The sequence below is a fragment of the Meleagris gallopavo genome, chromosome 11, assembly GCF_000146605.3.
Source record: "Meleagris gallopavo isolate NT-WF06-2002-E0010 breed Aviagen turkey brand Nicholas breeding stock chromosome 11, Turkey_5.1, whole genome shotgun sequence".
Taxonomy (NCBI): domain Eukaryota; kingdom Metazoa; phylum Chordata; class Aves; order Galliformes; family Phasianidae; genus Meleagris; species Meleagris gallopavo.
In genome coordinates, this window is record NC_015021.2 from 19,482,063 (window position 1) to 19,497,635 (window position 15,573).

Sequence of the window (15,573 nt, forward strand, 5' to 3'; positions counted from 1 at the left end):
GTTTTTGTCCCATGTCAGTTCTTATACAGAAACGCCAGTAGTAGCTTGTATAGTCTCTGGGTTTCTTGCGGCACTGCTGTCCTTGCTGGTCAGCCTGCGGGACCTGATAGAGATGATGTCCATTGGCACACTGCTCGCCTACACACTGGTGTCTGTCTGTGTCCTGCTCCTCCGGTACCAGCCCGAGAGTGACATCGATGGCTTTGTCAAGTTCCTCTCTGAGGAGCACACCAAAAAGAAAGAGGGTATCCTGGCTGACTGTGAGAAGGAAGCTTGCTCCCCAGGCAGCGAAGGAGAGGAGTTCACAGGTCCACCAACCAACACGTGTGGGGCAAAAAACCTTCCATCGTTGGGGGACAACGAGATGCTCATTGGGAAATCTGATAAATCCACCTACGACGTGAATCACCCCAATTACGGCACAGTCGACATGACTTCAGGGATTGAGGCGGACGAGTCTGAGAACATCTACCTCATCAAGCTGAAGAAGCTGATTGGCCCTCGCTACTACACCATGCGGATCCACCTGGGGCTGCCGGGGAAGATGGATAGGCCCACGGCAGCCACCGGCCACACAGTCACCACCTGCGTGCTCCTGCTCTTTGTCCTGATGTTCATCTTCTGCTCCTTCATTATTTTTGGGTCGGACTACATCTCCGAGCAGAGCTGGTGGGCCGTTCTCCTTGTTGTGCTGATGATCCTGCTCATCGTCGTGCTGGTGTTTGTCATCTTGCAGCAGCCAGAGAACCCCAAGAAGTTGCCCTACATGGCACCCTGCCTCCCGTTCGTCCCCGCGTTCGCCATGCTGGTGAATATCTATCTCATGCTGAAGCTCTCCACAGTCACGTGGATCCGATTTGCTGTCTGGTGCTTTGTGGGTGAGTCCCAGATTATTTTATTACTGACCCTGTTTTCAAAGGGTGGTAATAGCAACGTCACCAATTAATGCTTAGGCTAATGCTTTTTCAGCTGGGATACCCAATCCCTTGCATTTGCTCCTCATAATGTTGGAGTTCTTAGAAATCTGTTAATCAAGCCCCCAAACTACAGCTAACTCAAGAATTACACCTCCAGAAAAATGTCAGTTTGATGGAAGCAAACTTCTTCACGTAAAGGTGACTGTTCTGATGAGTCTTCTGATAGAAAGTAGGTGGGTTTCCTGCAGAAATCTGCCTGCTTTCTTGCTATTTCACCCACTTGAGCTCTTTCAGCAGCCCACACCAAAATTTCAGCACCACATTTCTAAAATGCAAAGCTGTCCAACCCTAACAGTTCTGGAAGGGGCAATGCCAAGGGGCTGCGGGCTCCAGCTCCTGTTCTTGGTCTGAACACTTCACTTTATGGCAGGGGGCTTTCAGAACATGCAGGCTCTGTTGTGAATATTTGGGCCAAATTTAGTCCTCCTGGCACGTATCCAGCAGCCTGATATGCCCATAGTTTCCTTTGCTTTATATTTCTATTCCCATCCTACAAAAAACCTAGAGCTCTCATAGCTCCTCCTGAAGGCTCCCAGCCGCAGACTACAGAGAACTGTAGCAACAAGGAATATCAGAACCAAGGACTCCTTAAGAGACACATAGCAGCCATATGAGCAAAGACAGATATTGCAACAGCCCATAGGAACCCCAGCTGCAGACAACAGACCCTGAGCTTTGGTGCCAACATCCAAAACAGCCATCTCTGGCTGAGCACCCCAGCAGATGTTCTTCCCACTGGGAAGGTGTGAAAGTGGATTGTTGCAAACGTTGGAGGCAGATGCCGCCTCCTATAAGGAAAAAGTTTGGTCATAATACAAACAGACCTTGGATCTCCCTTCACTATCCCAGAACAGTTTCACAGATACCAGCCCTCAGGGGGAGATTGCTCCAGCTTTCCTCCTCCGTGTTGTCATATCCTCTCTTGCTTCAGAGTAAGGACAGGAGAGGCAGTCAGCTCTCACAGGTAATTCCTGAGGCCTCACAGCAAGGTTCCATCTCTGAGCCCTAAGATGAGCTACTGAGGAGCCATGTACAGCCCTCAGGCTAGAAGGGAGATGCTCAAAGTTTTTCTAGCTCACTCAGCCAATAAGTGAAAGAACAAATCAAGGGAAAGCCCCACACCTGTTCTTTAGAAGGAAAGTGGCTTCAGAGCATCAAATCAGTCTGCCTGTGATTAGGCCTTGCACCTGTGTGCACATCTAACACCTTGTCAGGTGCCAGCAATGGTAACGAGGTCACCCTGCTGATGTATGCCAGACCCTGGGCACACAGGGTTGTGAGTACTAGCAGGAGAGATACTGAGAGCATAGGAAAATTCCAGAGGGAAAAGAATGGCTGGGAGGCTGCTGGAGTGAAATGTGGGCTTCCAACATAGGAGGCCAGGTTAAGTCTGTTGGGAACTGCTTTCCCACCAAGGCTGCAGATGGCACAATCACACGGTTAAGCAGCCGTCCCAGCTGATGTTTTAAACACAGTGCTCCCTGGTCACACACTGACAACATGCACTCTGCTGGTTTGAAGACCAGACATCAATGAAAACATGCATTCGCTTAAAAATAAAAGCAAAAAAATATTTACTCAGATTAAGCCCTTACCAGCTTGAGCCAACTGGCAGTGGACAGGAGGAGGCGGGATGGAGGAGGCTGGATGCTGGCATGGGCTATGGGGATAGGTGTGGCTTTGAGGTATAGTCTGGGCTAGGAGGGGAATTATGGGTATTGTCATCCCCAGCAACCTCTCACTTTCACTCACCCCAGGTCTGCTCATTTACTTTGGCTACGGGATGTGGAACAGCACGCTGGAGATCAGTGCCCGCGAGGAGGCCCTCCACCAGAGCACCTACCAGCGCTATGATGTGGATGTTGACCCTTTCTCAGTGGACGACGGCTTCTCCTACGCCACCGAGGGTGAGAGCTACCCAGACTGGGGCCCTCCCGAGGACAAGGGCTTCTCATACCAGCAAATGGCAGGAGCAAAGGAAAGCCATCGGACGAGTAGCAGATCGAAAAGCAAGGGCAGGCACAAACCGTCCTCAGAAGCCCTCATTGCCAACGACGAGTTGGACTACTCACCTGAGTAGTGGGGCGAGCAGGGGGACGCCGTGCTGCCAGCCAGCCAGGAAGGGCCTGCAGCTTCCCTGCCCCGTCCTGTCCTCCACCACCACCCCGTCACCTCTGGTCCTTGGGTCACACGCCGCGACTGCTGCTGACCCCAAACCAAACCCACCCGAGGGCTTTGCCAGCTGAGTCCCACGCCAGGGAATGCTGGAGCCCTGGTACCTGCCGAGCCCCATTTGGCGCCCAGTGGGAGATGTGCCAAACTGAGGGGGCTCTGAGAGGTGGAATATCCACGTGGGGGGATGAGATGGGTTTTCCCTGGGGAATAGTCACCCTAATGGCCACTCCTATGTGTTTGGCACTTTCTTAGCACGTGTGCTTTTTCCTCTAACCACCCAGCAGTAATAGCTTAACCAGAGGGGCAGGCAGGTAGGACATGAAAGTGAACCAGCTTCATCCAAGGGGGTGGCTCAGCTCAGTTGGCCCCATTACTTGGCGTTTTCATGGCTGTTCCAGCGCTAAGTGTATGCAACAAGGCCACTCCATGCTGGTCCCCTGAACCCAAAGGTCGTAAATACCAGGATTCGGTGTTAGTCCATGTCTTGCACTGCTCTAGACTGTCTCAAACAAATCCTGAAATCCTGGCATAGCCAAGCATCCTGAATCTGATCTTGGCCTCGTTTCAGATCACACCTGACCTAGACTTATGCAAGCAGTCAGCAAACCCCACATAATGTCCCTGAGGTTGAACTGGATGCTGCTCCCACCACTTTGTCTTTCCCAAAACAGCCAGCCCATTGTCTGTGAACTGCTGTGGCACATCCCAGCACTCATTCTGGCCTCCATGCTGTTTCTAACCTTGACTTGGTGGATAATGTGTGAAAAGATACAAAAATGCTGCTTGTTCTAGAGACATTTCTAATGTGAAATCAAAAGGAGTGACTGGGAGGGCTTCAGGATGGGAGTTAGGGTTTGGTAAAAGGACCCATTAAGCTTCACTCTGGATTCTCTCCTGCTGCCCAACCTAGCTACACTTCCACAAGCAGAAACCTAAGAGCATCCCACCCAAAAGTCTCCACGATGCACATAAGCTCTACCAATCCACTTGGGAATCTGTCCTACACACCTATCCCCAGTGCTGCTGAAGCCCTCATGATGCTCACTTGTGCCCTCTGCTCCCCTGAAGGATGCTTCTGAGATACCCAGGAGAGATGGCACCTGGCAGGTCTGGCTTTATGCTTTCAGGGAGAAAGATTGTTGCTGTTTTCCTAACAGCTCTCAAACTAAACCATGGGGTGGTCATCCTCGTCCCGCTACCGCGCGGTATTTAGGCATCTGCTGGACAACAAACATGTGCCCAAGTACCCTGCTGAGTCGAAGCCTGTTGTTCCTTTTGCAGCCTTAATCTCTTGCTACAGAGCAGTTTGCAGTACCAGTGTGTGTCGTTGTGTCCACCTGAGTATCGTTTGGTGAGAGCCTGCTCCCTTGCTCTTTGGCGTCAAGGACCTGTCATTGTATCAGCGTGTTGAGCAGGGCCCTGGGGCTGCTGTGGTTCCCCTGCAGCCATCCACCATTCCTCGTTCCTTCTCCATCATTTTCCCATCCCTTCTCCATCCCTTCCCCTTCCCCATCTCCATCCCATCCTCATCCATTCCCAGGAAAGCAGGGAAGGATGGCTGCCCACAACTCCAGGGCCACCAGCAAAGGTCATTTGGTCCGTCACCTCTGGGCAGCATTGGCCTAGGGCCAGTTTGGGATGCTGAGAGGAGTCAGGAAGCTGGCACAGGTGTTGCTGTAACCCAAATATTTCTCCATGCCCTCAAAGGAGATTTTCACGCAGCCAGCAAATTACAAAAGAGCATTGCCAGCACCACCACTGTCCCACTCCATGCCAGGAGCCAGCATCCTGTTGCTGGAGCCCAAAGCGTGACCCAGATGGAGCAGAAATACCTCACATCTCCCAGACCAACCCAGTGAAATCTTGGTCCCTCTGCAGGTTGTGACCACAGCAACACAACCCAGCACGCACCCTCTGCACAGCAGAGCTCACGCCCCGAGCGACGCCGGTGTCACAGCCCCAGCTTGTAAATGATCCTCACTCCTCTCGTTTTGTTTTTGGTCTTTCTGATGTAGATCTTGCTTTTTTTTGCAGATGGTACTTTCTGGTGTAACAGTTCTCTGCAGTTCTGATATGAAATTGGTGTATTTGTTAAAAGAATTTGTTAAATTATTTTACTTTATTTTATTTTTGTGGTTTCCAGAAGCCCATTGGTGCACTGTACAATGGGGTCTTGTAGTGTGTCATGAGAAAGAAAAAAATATGCAGATATATTATGGAGTGATTTTTATTTTCAGATGATTGTGTTGTTGAAATTGATACATATATATGTATATATATATATTATCAAGATACTATGAAAGAAATCTAAATTTACCAAAATCTGTATATTTTAATAAATGCATAAAGCTTTATTGTGTGCCTTTACATTACAACAGACAGACAAATGAACAGGAACTAATGGATTTTTAATGGAAGTCGGGGATAAATGTGTCTCAGCATCGACTTCCATAATAATGTAAATCTTTTAAATGAAAGAATAAATAAATTAAAAAAAAAAAAAAAGATTTTTCCCATATAAATTTTGTTAAGCTGATCAGTCCAGTATTTTTTCAATGTTAAATAGAAGTCAAAGATGAAAAAAATCTTGCCTTAAGTGCTTCAAAATTTCCTTTGTAGAAGATGCAGTTCAATGAGCTGACTTTGGTATTTACTTGCATTGTTGTGAAAAATAAATGGTAAACCGTTTACACAATAAATAAATAAAAAAAAAAAGAAAGAAAGAAAAAATGAGAGCCAATGGCCACAGGTTGACTATAGCAGCACAAAGCTCACTGAGCTCCTTCGCCACGGATGTGGGGATGCTCCTGGTGGCACAGTGGTGGGGACACACTGCAATGAGAGGGATGGGTGCTGACCCAGGGAGGGCTCTGTTGGGACTTGGGGGACCTCCCCCAAGTTGGGGTGATGACAGAGCAGCCAGCACTCCATCGCTGATGCCAGGTGTGGTGCGGAGCAGCTCGTTGTGTTCCAACTGTGTTTGGTTCAATGTTGAGGCTTTGATGCGATGAGCACCAAAAGTTGTTGAGTGTTGGTAGTGCCGTGGCCAGCCCTGCCCAGCAGCCAGTGTTATGGAGAGCTCTATGGGATATTTTGGAGCTGTTGGTGCCTGTGGTCCTGGGTAGGGCGCAGGGAGGGCAAGGAGCCGAGCGCCAGCCCCTTGTGCCTGAAAATATTGATTTGCAGCCTAAAAAAAAGGAAAAATACCCCAAGTGATGCCTGGCAAGGCTTTGTTCTCCATAGGATCCCACATCTCCCTCCTGTTAGGATTTGCTGAGCTTCCCACAGCGTTGCAGTGCATTCCTGCCCTGAGGGCTCCCTCTCTGCCACCAGTCCCAGGGTTGATGTGTGCACAATCCACAATCCCCGCCGCCCGCACAAGCTGGCACCCGCACATCAATGGCAGCACTGACGCGTCCCTGCCGAGCACACAACGACCGACTGTGCCCTGCTGTGATGTCATGGGCACAAGTGTCCTGCACAGCCCTGGGCTGCGCCTCTGGGGCTGCTGGAGTTCGGGGCAGATGCTGTGTGCTGGAGCAGCAGGACGAGTGCCAGGGCCTGGGTTCTTCTCTCCATGCTATCCCAGGGGAGTGCAGCCATCCTCATTCTCTCCCTTTAAATGCTCCCACTTCAGCCTCACATCTACCCAGGGCAAAGCGTGGGGCTGCAGCATCCGTGGCCCTAGTTGGGCTCTCCAACCAAAGCAGGCCATGGATAGGGAGATCCCAATGGATGAATGAGCACACGCCAGCACACTGAGGCTTGTCCTACTGCCCTGTTTGCAGATCCCTTCCCACCACCCCAAACCTCCTAGTGGAATCTCTGCTTCTGCACACAGCTCCAGGCTCTCCCCTTGCTTCAGCCCTGGGGTGAAGTGTGCACCAATTATGTGGAGTGAGTTAAGAGCCCTGGGAACTGTTGGGGCTTGGTATCACAGTAATTGCTACAGCATCCAGAGAGGACAGAGCTGGATCTTGATCTTACGTGGTTTTAATTAAGAGTAATGATCCCGGAGCAGACTTAAACTTGAGTTCAGAGCAACAAGATTTTGGACTTCTCCAATGGGTTTCCAAGCCTCCTGAATGGGAAAAATGCCACAAACCCTGACCCTGGGATAAGACACAAGGAACAACACACAAGGCTGCAGTTGGTTCCGAGCAGGAAGGTTAGTTGGCTTTTGAATATTCTCCCAAAAGCAAAGGCAGCCTTGAGTCCACAGCAGAGCAGAACTTCTCATCCCAAATTACTTTCAAAAAACCCCTTCGAAATCATTAGGAAACTGCGTCATGGAAAAGCTAGCTATGGAAGCACACAGGAAGGAAGGAAAAGGAGAAGGCAGAGCCGCAGATACTCTGTTATTTATTGTACAGTATTTCAGTTGAAGTACAAAGGCATCATCAGTATTCACCAGAATTGCATTGTGACAGTGTAACTGTGTGTTAAAAATGTGCTAAGGAATGGTGAACACAGATTTATGGGATGAAAGCAAATGTAAATGTAAAAACACATTTTTAGTAACTGATCTGTACAAAGGAAAAAAAACAAAAAACAAAACACTAAAAAAGAGTGTGGGGATTAGAGCCCCCAGAGTCATTGGAACTATATACAGAACACTGTTACGTATCGCAGCGTTAGGACCTTTGGGTTCTGTTTCCTTCATACTGATGACCGGGGGAGTGGGGGAAACAATGTTACTAAAACGATCAAATCCATACAAAAGTATTTACAGGGAAAGGCAGAAAAAATCCTCTACTGTTCCAAAAGAGAAACATTTGCCTGTTGGGAGGGTGCACCTCCCTCTGCCCTTGCTCCCAGACTGTGCCAGAGCGGTGACCTTGGGGACAGGAAAGCAAATGGGGACGTGCTGGAGTCCTCAGCAACGGGGAAGTGCCTCTCACGTCTGCTTTGCTGCTTTAAGCTCTCTTGGTGAGCAGTAAAATAAAAAAACCCAAACCCACCTGAGGCCCACACACCACCCCTGGGGCAGGAGGATGGGGAGGGCGAAACAGGTGGGAGTGGGGGCTTGCTTTCTAGAGAAGGGGACAACAGGGGGACAACAACACTTGGGACTGCTGGGCGCTTGGGCTGCTGTTTTAAAACCTTCCCGGGGAGCACAACAGCAGCAAGCGCCAGGAGAAGTGAACCCATGGTGTGCAGACCCAGGGGGTGTGGGAGCTCAGACGTGGGCACTCTTAGCGTGGGTGGGGGAGCTGGAGCCCGAGGCGTAGTAGAAGCGATTCTCGCCGAAGGTCTGAGCATCCCCCGAGCAGCAGACGATGACGCAGCCACCAAAGAGGCAGAGGGCAGAGCCGATCCAGCCCGTGTACAGGGAGTATCCAAAGCTCATGATGGTGGTTTCACGGTGGGCGCAGACGGGGAACCAGATGGTGGCTACCACGCCGCACATGGCTGGGGAGACAGGAGGGGAAGAGCCAATCACAGAAATGTAGAATCAGTAGGGTTGGAAAAGACCTCTATGATCATCCAGTCCAACCTTCAACCCGACACTGAGTGTGGGACCAGCGGGATACCCAGCAAGCTCAGGGGATGGAGCATCCATCCTTCCTTGGCCCCCTCAAGACAACCCACATACTCGAAGCTTGGGGTCAGTCTCCTGCAGCTTGTATTTCCTCTGGAGAATGGTGAGGAGCCCATCCCCACGCTGATCCAATGGGGAATACAACAGTACAGGCTTCAGGACTCCTGGTGCCAGAGCAGGAGAGAGGTGGGGATGCCTGAGCTGGGAGAGGTGGCGAAGGACCAGCAATAAGGAGCAGATCAAACCTCTGTTTGATGCAACCTGAGCTGGCAATGAAGACTAAAGAATGAAAGTCAACTCTGAAACTGGTGCTCTGGAGAGCTGCGTGTTCAGAAGGAGCTGGGAGCAGAAGATCACAGAAGCCTCATGCATTGGAGAGGCAGTAAAACCTCAACTCAGAGTCAGTTGGAAAGTGGATTCCACTTCCCTATGAAAAACGGGGTCAGGTGGTGGGGCAATGCAGCGAGGCTTCCCAAAGACTTAGTGAAACGAGTCAGAGGGACCACAGCGTTCAGCTTGGAGCCCACAGAGCACGACTACTGAGGGCTTCTAGTTTTGCTCCAGGCTTTTCCACAAAAGCAGGAAGGTAGCAACAAGGTGAAGATGATCTCCATAAAAAAATCCATCCCTGCATTCTCCTGGCATCACCCCGCTCTCTGCCCTCACTCTGCACAGCCCTGCACGCAGCAGAGCCGATGGCGTTAACCACCTACAGGAGCAGGTCCTAAAACAATACCCCTTTATGGCCCGCACATCTGAGAGGAATGAATCCGTCAATATTGACTTGCCTCCGGGACAAGCTGTGCAGGACTCCATCCTTGTGGCTATCAGAGAATCGGAGCAAAACAATAACAGGGCTGTGGCAGCACTACAGATCTCCGCTGACCGCACTGAGAGAGATCTGGAGGCGGTGTCAAAAAGTTAAGGTTGCAAGAGGGGGAGAAAAAGGGGCAGAGAAAAAATAAAAACTGTTTGGTTAAAGCGGAAAACAAACCATTGCTGCTGGCCAGTACAGCAGAAAGCCCTTCCCCAGTTGCTGCGGTTATTATGAGAAAAAATATTTTCTTATGGAAAAGAGAAGAACGTTTGGAGGATGCTAATGAAGCCAGCAATGACTTGGGGCCTCCTCAAAGCAAGGGCCCTGCAGCTCTGGGAGGGGGTTGTGGGGAAGGAGGGCTGCCCCTGCTGCAGCTCGTGAGCCTCCAGAGAGGGGTCGGATGGGAATCTGCAAAGCATTCTAATGGGCTCCAGCATAATGCTGCTTTGTTGTCCGAAAGGACACAATCATCTTTTCTTCTTCTGTCCACAGTAAATATATATATACATTAGTGTCCATAGACTATAAGAGCCTTATCCCCTCAGACCCTCCCCCACGGCGCAGCAGAGAGGACAACGCTCGCGTTGGGCCAAGGGGAGCTCTCGGGGACACCGGGACAATGGCATCGCTTGTGCAGTGAGGCAGCCACATGTAGCACCACCTTATCATCGTGCTGACAATGCTGGAGAGCTGGAAGGCCGGCCAAGGGCTGAGAGGAGCTCATTGCAGCTGCTGGTGATCCCAGTGGGGAGGAGGAATGCACTGGGATGGCTGCTGCTGTCAGTGCAGTTTGGCAGAAAGCAAGAGGAGCAGCTCGAATCCTATAGATTCTACCACATCATCCCCATCAGCACCACCTGTTCCTGTGCCCCACACCCCAGTGGGTCCCAGTTCCTTCTGACCGTGCACCTGATCCATGGAGCTGAATCTCTTAACATTTACCATTATAGGCATGGTTTAATCCAGCACTGGAAGCACATGTAGAATCATTAAGGTTGGAAAAGACCTCAAAGATCACCCAGTTCAACCATCCACCGATAATGTTCATAATCTGCCCTCCCAAAGTTGTTTTATGCAGGTTATGTAAGTGTTTAGATTCTGCTTTCCCTCCTGCCCTGAGCCACCTGCCCACGGGGAACACACAAGTACTGCAGTTCAAGCCATAGATTGGGTGCCATTGATTTACTGGTTGGACTTGATGAGCTTGAAGGTCTTTTCCAAACAGAAGCTGTTCAATGATTCTGTTGTTTCTTCAAGGGGGAGCAGTGTGACTTACAGAGGTCTCTTAGTGTCCCACAGCTTCCCAGAAGGGAAAAAAAAAAAAAAAAGACACTTTTGAACCTTGTTTATCTTGGGATAGAGTCCTCTGAGAGAAATATCCAGAGGAATCTATTAATACCATCTATTTAGAAGATAATAGCTAACATGGTCAGCTAGCAGTGGTAAATCCCAGTAACCAACGCATTTTCCATCTGTTTATCATCCTCAGGTTCCTCATTTCCCCACGGGGAAAAGATCACTTGGGTACCAGCACGGGCTCCCCCAAATTAGCACCAACAATATGGGATGGGATGGGTTTTTTCCATCAACACTGTGTTGGAGATGTTTTCATAGCAGCTCAGGGCAAACCACCACCGACAGCTGTGTGCAACCATAAATCAATTCCCTTGGTCAGATAGGATCAAGCAAAGACATAAATACATCAGCATACAGGATAGGAGGGTGTGCACACATGTTGCACTCTGCAGCCTGCTATTATCAGCGGACAGGAAAATCAATGGAATATCTGAGCCCATTGTTTTCCTGGCAAGTTTTCAACTATTTTTTTCTCTCTCTCTTTTTTTTTTTTTTTCGTGATTCTGTGTTTCAATCCCTTCTTTCCTTTTTAACAATTTCTGTCCTAAATGCCATCCTCTCCCTGTGCAACACGCAACATTTGCCATGGAGCCAACTCCAGTGATTGCATCTCCACTCTGCAGTGTTTGTGGGTCTGGATTTGTTTTCTTCTAACCAGATCTCTGGGAGTTGTGCTCAAGCCTTGATGTTGGAGGGAAAACACAGAAACCCACGAGTGAGAGATCGGTGGCCAGAGAATAAATAAGAACAGCCCATGACAGAAAGACTTTTAAGCCAGCATTATGTCTTCTGAGGCCTGATATTCATACTTATTGAAGTCTCTGGAATGGTGACACTTCATTTTTCCAACAACAGATCATTAATCAGCTTAAACAATGTCAAAGTCCCAAGCTCTGTGCATCACTCTCTTTCCAAGGGGACTGATTTGCTAATCAACCTGGAAAAACAAATTTGTTTTGTATGAAAAAGTGTGGGTTGGTTATTTTTTGTGAAAAGTTTAGGAGCCAAAGGAACATGTTGATCCTTTATTACTGCCCAGCTCCAGGGCAGCCCGGATCACACAGGGGTAACAACCAGCAAGAAGGCCAAACCTGACCCAAAGTGCACATGCTAGCCTTCATCCTTGTTATCTCTTCTCACTGGCCTTCTACCATGGCAGGACCAGACCCAAAGCCCTGCTTCACCCCCACAGAGCTCTGCGCTTTCTCTTGTTCTCACGCAGTGTGACTCACTGTAGTCACTGCCATGTCTGCTGCTCCTGCAATCCTGCTGCCCTACCGCAAAGCAGATTTAGGGGCAGTGCTCTCAGCCATGCAAAATGGGGCTGGTCCACAGCACAGCTCTTCTAGCCCAAAACTAACATTTTCCATCTGTTTGCCACGAAGCGCAGCTCTGGTGGGACTCCCCCAGCTCCCAGACCAGAGATAACAGCAGAACAGAGACTCTTGTTGCTACAGTGTCACTGACAGCATGAAAAAAACCCTTTTGTTCACTGCCAAGCCCAGGTCTGTGACTGGAGGTTTCAGGACAGGGATAAGGGACACATTCCCAGAGCTCTCCAGTGTGACTGCAACTGACGGGATGTCCTAAGCAGGCCTGTAGAGCTGATGTTAGCATTTCCAGCTGTAGCAACAGCCCCTTAAAGCCCACAGCTATTGGAAGACCTCCTTGGTCTCACTCTTAAATTTCAGACATATTGATTCATCCTAACTGCTCCTCTCTGGAGCAGGGATCTTGTAGGAGGAAGATATAGAATCATAAATGCTGGAAAAGATATCTAGGACCACCAAGTCCGACCCCAACCCATTTCCCCATGCCCACATCCCTCAGTGCCACATCCCCACAGCTCTGAACAGCTCCAGGGATGGTGACCCCACCACTCCCTGGGCAGCTGTGCTACTGCATCACTGCTCTTTCTCAGAAGAAATTTTTCCTAATACCCTGAACCTCCCCTGGTCCTTTCACTGGGAGAAGAGACCGACCCCCACCTCACTTTTTTTTAATGTTATAAAAACTGGTAGAATGGTAGATATGCCAAAGCTGGGTGGCGGGGACCTCCCATCAGAGTATGGAGGGATCTGCTGCACAGGGCTCCATCCCTCCTTGTCCCCATGCCTCCCCAGCTGGAGACATGCAGCTCCATGTGGCGCCCACTTGAAAAAAACCTCAGGAGAAGCAGAAGAAAGAGGAGCAGGGTGATGTCAGCGCTGGCTGCCGGCGAGCAGCAGAGCCGCACAAAGAAGCCACTCTCCCTCTGCCCCCTCCTCTGCCAAGCAGACGGGTGAAAACAAGGCCCCGCAGCCTGTGGCTGGGGTGACGAGGCCTCAAGAACACGCAGGTGCCGTGTTGGGGACAATGAGCTTCACAGGCTGAGCTGCACAAAACAATCTCCTCCGCGGGCTCCGCGGACGGGAAGAAATCCCGAGGACAAGGCTGGCAGGAGGCACGGGGCTGTGCCCCCCCGGCGCCTGGCCGCCTCCTTGCCGATGTCCCAAAGGAGCAGCACCCACTGCCATCGATCTGCGCCTCCCTGCTCACACACCACACCGTCCCAAAGCGGAGCAGGCCGGGCCGTGCCTTACCCAGGAGGATGATGAGGATCCCCCCCAGCTGGGAGCGGCGGTACTTGGCGGCGCCGGGCTCGTGGCCCATCCGGATGCAGGGCAGCACGGTGATGAGCAGGAAGATGGCGGGGAGGCCCAGCACGGAGGCGGCGATCATCAGCGCTCGGCACGCCTGGACGTAGCCTGCGGGTGGGGTGAGAAAGAGGATCTGGGTTATTTGGCTCAAAAGGAGGAGAACTTTGGGCAAACGTTGCTGCCCGATGAGCTCCCAACACCTTCACAGAGTGCAAGAGATGGATTCTGTGGTTCTACATAACCCTTTGTGTAAGCAAATACCCGGCAGGCGTGAGGCAGTCGGTGTGCGGCTCAGAGGTGTGCGAGACCAACAGTTTCCATGGAGTGAGAATGTCTTCCCAGCAAGATGTAGGGAAATCATGAAGCTGGGAAAGATGGCAGTGAGTGAAACAGCTGGGAAGGGGTTTTCCTGCAGCTTTTCAGCAGCCACACTATTCCTCAGGACTCTGTGCACACCACGGGGTGCCCCAAGCTTTCATCACCAGCACGGCTTTCCTGCCCTGGAGCAGCGGGTCGTGGGGCTGCACGTGGCACTGTTCCTTAACTCCTAGTTCCCTAAGGAGTTAAGGGCAGAAAGTGAGACCTAAACAAAGGAGATGGCAATGCCCAGCATGGCCTCTGTGTAACCGGTCCCAAGCAAACAAGCACACAAACAAGACACAAACGTTCCAGTTTAAGGACTTGGCTCGGTGGAGGACTCCAAACACAGTTCAGCTGGAGGGAGGGAACCGGGAGGGATCCCATGGGCAGCAAAGAGGCTCAGAGTGGGTACGGGCAGAAGGATCTCACTTCGTGATCTGCTTCTGCCGCAGAAAAACACAGCTTTCTGTTGGGGGAAGGCTTTATTTTCTCATTTATTAAGTTTAATTCCATGTTTTGTCAAGATAAGCCATTTTCCTGCCTGCTGTGCTGGATCAAAGTGAACAACAGTAGCTATAAGGAAGGCAAGCCTACTGAACTGTAAGTACCGACAGGGAGAACAGGAGCTGGTCTGAGAGGTCCAGCACTGCCAACCTCTGTGTAACAGGGGCTGGGCATTGTATCAGGGGGGATTTCAGGAGTGACCTCTCTAACCACTGTGAAGTTATTTCCACAACAACTGAAAGCAGATAAAGAAGGGAAAAATGAACAAAAGACAAGGGACGTGTATTTCTAACCTGTTGGCTTTGGAAGGGGCACCCTGACGAGGTGAAACAGAGCGAAGAAACACCATGGAGTTAACAACAATTGAAACAGGTGAAATAATTAGCTAAAATAACCAGCTAAACTATAGAGACAAGATCACACACAGACCTTGGCAGGTTCAGTTAGCCCCAAAGATGCATTCATCCTGGAGAAACACTTGGCTTAGATTTTACTTTGCAGTAAAGTAAATGCTTTATGATTAGAAAGTAACGAGACAGATCATGCAGGGAACAGACATGACTATGCTAAGAGCTCTGCCATGCATTAGAGCACAAGGGAAGCACAGAACTGCCAAGACTGATGACAAACTTCCAAAAGATTAAAAGCCACAGCAGCATTAATAATGGATGCCACGAGATTCATCCTTCTCAGATCATTTCAAGGAATAGATCCTTCAAATTTTAGTGGTCCATCATCATCACAAGACAGAACTGAAATACAAAGAACACTGAGATACAAGAGTAGGCTTTGCAACGCAGTCTGGGGATGAAATGGGAAAGGAACAACTTGTTAACAGTTTGTTAAGAGCAGCGGTTGGTAGAATAAGTGGACTTTAGTAGCCAGATATAAATATTATATAATAAGGACAGTTAGAACCAGGTGTAAGTCCGTGAGCACCGTGTTAGGAGACACCACTCAATTCTCTGGCACATTTAAAGGACCACCTTCATGTCAACGAAGCGGATGGAGCTCCACCATCGACCACCCTGCAGTGGGGTGGGAGGAGAGCAGGGGAGCGTACCTGGCAGGATGAGGATGTCCACCAGCGGCTTGCAGTGGTAGAGGCCCGTCGCCATGACGCAGTCTGCCCACAGCCCCTTGGAGCCCAGCTCGTCCATCTTGCGGCAGGTGGTGATGGTGTAGCCGCAGGTCACCACCCAG

The 15,573-nt window shown here is 50.3% G+C and overlaps 2 protein-coding genes across 2 annotated transcripts in view; one reads left to right on the forward strand and one right to left on the reverse strand.

Moving 5' to 3' along the window:
* SLC7A14 (solute carrier family 7 member 14) overlaps nucleotides 1–7,697 on the forward strand; it is a 24,241-nt gene extending 16,544 nt beyond the window's left edge. The window contains 2 exon segments of the mRNA XM_003209216.3: nucleotides 1–878; nucleotides 2,735–7,697. Coding sequence (XP_003209264.1) covers nucleotides 1–878; nucleotides 2,735–3,057 — 1,201 coding nt within the window. The 3' untranslated portion in view covers nucleotides 3,058–7,697.
* On the reverse strand, nucleotides 7,498–15,567 carry CLDN11 (claudin 11). The gene is made up of 3 exons (XM_010717085.2): nucleotides 15,434–15,567; nucleotides 13,450–13,614; nucleotides 7,498–8,564 (listed from the first exon to the last, which is right to left on the reverse strand). The coding sequence occupies exons 1-3, from the start codon at nucleotides 15,528–15,530 to the stop codon at nucleotides 8,332–8,334; spliced, it is 495 nt and encodes a 164-aa protein (XP_010715387.2). The 5' UTR covers nucleotides 15,531–15,567; the 3' UTR covers nucleotides 7,498–8,331.
* Nucleotides 15,568–15,573: the final 6 nt, after the last annotated feature.

Excerpts from the sequence above, each read along its gene's own strand:
- CLDN11 (XM_010717085.2), bottom strand. The coding sequence starts at position 15,530 with ATGGACGAGCTGGGCTCCAAGGGGCTGTGGGCAGACTGCGTCATGGCG. Across the intron at positions 13,615-15,433 it reads GGACATCCTCATCCTGCCAG|GCTACGTCCAGGCGTGCCGA; the intron begins GTACGCTCCCCT and ends CCCCACCCGCAG. Across the intron at positions 8,565-13,449 it reads GATCCTCATCATCCTCCTGG|CCATGTGCGGCGTGGTAGCC; the intron begins GTAAGGCACGGC and ends CTGTCTCCCCAG.